This window comes from Micropterus dolomieu, unplaced genomic scaffold (assembly GCF_021292245.1).
Source record: "Micropterus dolomieu isolate WLL.071019.BEF.003 ecotype Adirondacks unplaced genomic scaffold, ASM2129224v1 contig_12947, whole genome shotgun sequence".
In the NCBI taxonomy this organism is placed as follows: domain Eukaryota; kingdom Metazoa; phylum Chordata; class Actinopteri; order Centrarchiformes; family Centrarchidae; genus Micropterus; species Micropterus dolomieu.
In genome coordinates this window covers 764-5579 of record NW_025741933.1, presented here as the reverse complement: position 1 = coordinate 5579, position 4816 = coordinate 764, and the positions used below count along the sequence as shown (strand labels likewise).

General features: G+C 39.7%; 1 protein-coding gene across 1 annotated transcript; it reads left to right on the top strand.

Annotated features, from left to right (window-relative positions):
• Nucleotides 1-308: 308 nt before the first annotated feature.
• LOC123966217 (vacuolar protein sorting-associated protein 8 homolog) lies at nt 309-4169 on the top strand (the record flags this gene model as incomplete). The annotated part of the gene is made up of 3 exons (XM_046042415.1): nt 309-377; nt 881-1011; nt 3752-4169. Coding segments are annotated over 3 exons (429 nt in total), but the record flags the coding sequence as incomplete, so codon positions are not given.
• Nucleotides 4170-4816: the final 647 nt, after the last annotated feature.

Here is a 4816-nt window from a genome sequence, read left to right as displayed (position 1 = left end):
CAACACTTCTTGGCTCGGGAAGCTCACTTGCTATTGCCAAATACCAGTGGTTGGTAACCAGTCAGTGTTTCCTATTTTAACTCCTATTGGAAGTCTCGGGTCTGTGTGGTTTGGATGGATTTCACTTAAGTAGCATTTGCATAGTGCTTATGAGTGGTTTGTAGTGTTAATTTGGGGTAAAACACATGGAGGACATGCTGCCGCTAAGAAAGATGAAGGAGGTGTAAATATTCACATAACAAAGAAAGTACAGAGAAACAAATACTGCTTTCTAACCCTCTGTGTTTTTGTTCTACTTTGGTTCTCAGATTGACGATAAAGAGTTTGACATTCCCCAAGTGGACACACCTCCCACACTGGAGAGCATCCTCAATGAGGTGAAGTACATGTTCTTTTTGAAAGTAACTTTAAGCAGCTTTGAGAAGCTGCTACACTTCTTGAACATTTTATATATATATATACACACACAGTGTTAGTATTTTTCTTATATTTACATTTTGGCCAAGTGTCCTATCGCTGTGAGTGTGACAAGTGATGTACTGTATGATTAAAAACTGCTTAGCGTCTTTTTGCAGTTACAGTGATTAAAATCATCCAGGATAAAGGTTGGGCCATCCGGTGAGACAGAGTGAAGTTGGGATGAATATTTACAACAGTCAGGGAATTCCCTCATCAGGTAGAAGGGTCTTAATGATACAGACAGTAGTTTGATGTCAGGTAAACATATTAGTGGGCTGTTACATAACTGCTCCTTTTGGCGTTAATGTGAGAAGAGCAGCAGGAAGTAAGTGCTTTGATTTAACAGTAATTTTAAACAGTCCTGCAACAGATGTAGGAGAGCCCTCTGGTTGAGGTGTGTTTTTTTGTTGTGTGTCTGCAGCTGGAGGATGAGGAGGAACCATTTGTGCTGGAGGACACCTGCGTGCTAAACACAGACAACATGGATGCTCACTCCTGTGACACTTCGTCTCTGGCCAGCTCTGACAGTGGAGACCCAGCACACCTCAAACGGCATGAAAAAACACACCACACAGCCTCCTATTCTGTTTGCCTTGTATAATGCAGATGATATTCAACTATACATCTTGTTTAAGCCTCAAAATGTTGCAGAATTTAGGTAGATTTATTGTCACAATATAACGGTTATAAAATGAAACTGAGTTTTGTAACTCCCTTCTGCTACACAGCAGACAATATACATTAATACAGAAGCAATTATAAAAATGGTAAACAGAAATAAACAATGATCAGTGGAGCAGTGCTGAGGATGAATTAGAGTTTAAGAGTCTGATAGCTTGGGAGAAAAGCTGCTCCGCAGTCTGGTGGTGCGGCAGCAGAAACTTCTATATCTCTTCCCAGAAGGCAGCAGGGTGAACAGGCTGTGGCTGGGTGGGTACTGTCCTTTAGTATCCTTTGGGCTCTGCAGACACCTCACCTCACCGATATCACTGATGCTCAGGAGATGGGTATCAATGATCTTCTGAGCAGTTTGAATCACCCCCTGCAGAGCCCTCCGGTCCTGGGCCGTGCACATCCCATGTTAGTGATGTTTCCGGTCAGGATGCTTTCTGTTGCTCCTCTGTAAACGCTGACAAGAACTTGGCGAGGGAATTTGGCCTTCTTAAGCTTCCTCAAGAAATACAGTCGTTTCTAAACTTTCTTCACCAGCGTGGAGATGTGAGACGACCATGTCAGGTTCTCTGTGATGCTGATTCCCAGGAACCTGAAATAGTTGGAAATATAACTAAACACCTACATTTTAGTAATAATAATAATAATAATCTTTATTTGTAGAGCACTTTTCAAAAACAAGTTACAAAGTGCTTTAACAAGTGTAAAGATGTAGTGTAATGCTGTAGTGTATTGAAGAACTTATTTCTGCCCCAGATTGTCCCTAAGGTAAGGATAGTCTAGATTCAGTTTCCTCTTCTGTTAAATCTTCCTATAAAGTCTATGTGTCAATGTGGGCTAGGCTATGAGTCTTGAACAAAATTATAAGTTTGATTTGGTCCTGTTTTTTCCAGCTGAGAAACATTGTGAAATTCAGGCCCATTAAGTCTAAAGCTTAGATGGAGATTATTATTTGTGCTTTGGTTTCGTCCCGCCTCACCTATTGTAGTTCTCCCTACATCTGCCTCAGCAGAACATCCGTGGATCGCGTACAAGTGGCCCAAACTGCAGCTGCCAAGCTCTTGACTATCAAACATGTCTCTTGTGACTCTGATTTTGATTTCTCTTCAGTGGCTCCCCATCAACTTAAGAATTCAGTTAAAAGCTCTTGAGATCACCTATAGAGCTCTACAGGTTCATGCCCCACCTTAAATTAGAGATCTGCCGCAAATAACCTCAGGCCTCTAAGGTTTTCTGATTAGGGTTTGTTGGTTGTTCGATCCAGGATTAAAACTAGTGGGGACTGTGATGTTATGACGCCAAATCTTTTGACTTGAGATCTGTGGACTTTGTGGACATCTTTTAAAAAGCAACATTAAATAAAAATTGCATAACATTTTAAATGTTGCTAACTTACCTAAATACAAAGCTTGATTCATTTTTAACTTGAAATGAAATATAGTTGCATTTAGGGATGGGTATTGAGTAGCGATATCTTTAAGGTATCAACCGAAACAGCCCAGTATTGAGTAGCATTGTCTGTCTCCAGTCATACCAGTAAGTCACTTGATACTTTTTGTAACCAGACAAAGAATGATTATTTGTATGGTTTTGCTTGCAGCCAAACACGCAAGCAACACACCGAATGAATGAGAAGTGCATGGCTCTTTTTTCCCTGATGTGCCTGCACTTGATTCTAAGTCCATACGAGATTGTTTTGTTCACCTTCGGCTGTGGTCTCAGTTCGTTACTGTTGCAAGTTTATCAGCTCAAGCTTGGCTTTCGTTGGTTTCATCGTCTGGTATTATTTAGAACTACTCTGTACATTATTATTTGATATTTTCTATTTCCACAACTCATGTGGTCACTAAACTGTTTCACTCCGCCTCTCTCATTTAAATAGGCTACAAAAAACTCCCAAGCTGTCGTCCTTCCTCTGAGGATGACTTCATAAGGATGAGGAGCAATCTGTTACAATTTCCCAATATTTTTACATAACAGGTTTTTTAAAAAAGAAAAAAGAATCAGATTTCCTTGCTTGTCCATTACAACAAAAAAATAGCAAGGTATCAAATGAAGTACTCTATTGGTACTGGTATTACATTACTTTACTTTAAGGGTACTTGTTTTGGTACTGGTATTGAAAAATTTTAAACGATACCCAATCCTAGTTACATTATATTCAGGTTAAAGTTATTTTATTGCCAAAATACTGTTAGCTTAAGTTAATAATATATTTTATTTAGAACCTTTGTTTATGTGTGTTAACAAAGGTTCACTCTGCTATAAAAATAATCTGTAGGCAGGGTAATAAGGCTGCCTGATTATGACAAAAAACATGAAGTTTGATTAATTGCCCAGCTGTGTCATAGATGCCATACGGGTGCTGCTGCAGCAACCAAAGCAGCACAAGCACGAGTCAATACAAAGCCAGATTCTGACCCTAAAATAGTCCTGTGAAGAAGTGACCACCAGCCAGAAAAACAACACAAAGACTCACTATAAGTTTCTTTTGATGCATGCCTCCTTGTCTTTACATGTCCAAGGTAATAACATTGAAAATGTCTTATTTGTGTGTGTGTGTGTTCGATCTGTGTGCATGTGTTTGTGTGTCTGTGTGTGGACATGTACATGTGTGAAGAAAGAGGAGGACAGTGGATCCAAATGCGACAGTTCATGGCTCTGTTGTTCGACACAGCCTGCTGAAGGGCATCTCTGCACAGATCGTCTCCGCTGCTGTAAGACTTTATGCACGCGCACACTGTGGGGGTGTAAAGGGTCACGGAGGACAAGACGCACATACAGATCCTTTTGTGATTATTTACTCCAGTCTACCGTGTGTGTATGCATGTACATCTGTGTGTGATTAGTATAACTCATCCCTGTGGACTCCCACATGTGTACGTACCAGAGGCCCTGCTTTGTACTTTGATAGCTACATACTGTATAATAGTAGGCCTATAGCACACTGGCTTCCTACCATTGTGTTAGAGGAGAAAACAACGTCACCTTCACAACTCAATCATTGCTGATATAATAAACACTTCCCTTTCTGCATATATCATATCTTTATATCAACAGTTAATTCAGTTGCATTGCAGACATTAAGCACTAGCTTATATATATATATACACACACACAGGTGCTGGTCATATAATTAGAATTTCATCAAAAAGTTGATTTATTTCAGTAATTCCATTCAAAAAGTGAAACTTGTATAATGTATATATTCATTCCACACAGACTGATATATTTCAAGTCTTCATTCCTTTTAATTTTGATGATTATAACTGACAACTAATGAAAACCCCAAAATCAGTATCTCAGAAAATGAGAATATTGTGAAAAGGTTCAATATTGAAGACACCTGGTGCCACACTCTAATCAGCTAATTAACTCAAAACACCTGCAAAGGCCTTTAAATGGTCTCTCAGTCTAGTTCTGTACGCTACACAATCATGGGGAAGACTGCTGACTTGACAGCTGTCCAAAAGATGACCATTGACACCTTGCACAAGGAGGGCAAGACACAAAAGGTCATTGCTAAAGAGTCTGGCTGTTCACAGAGCTCTGTTTCCAAGCACATTAATAGAGAGGCGAAGGGAAGGAAAAGATGTGGTAGAAAAAAGTGTACAAGCAATAGAGATAACCGCACCCTGGAGAGGATTGTGAAACAAAACCCATTCAAAAATGTGGGTGAGATTCA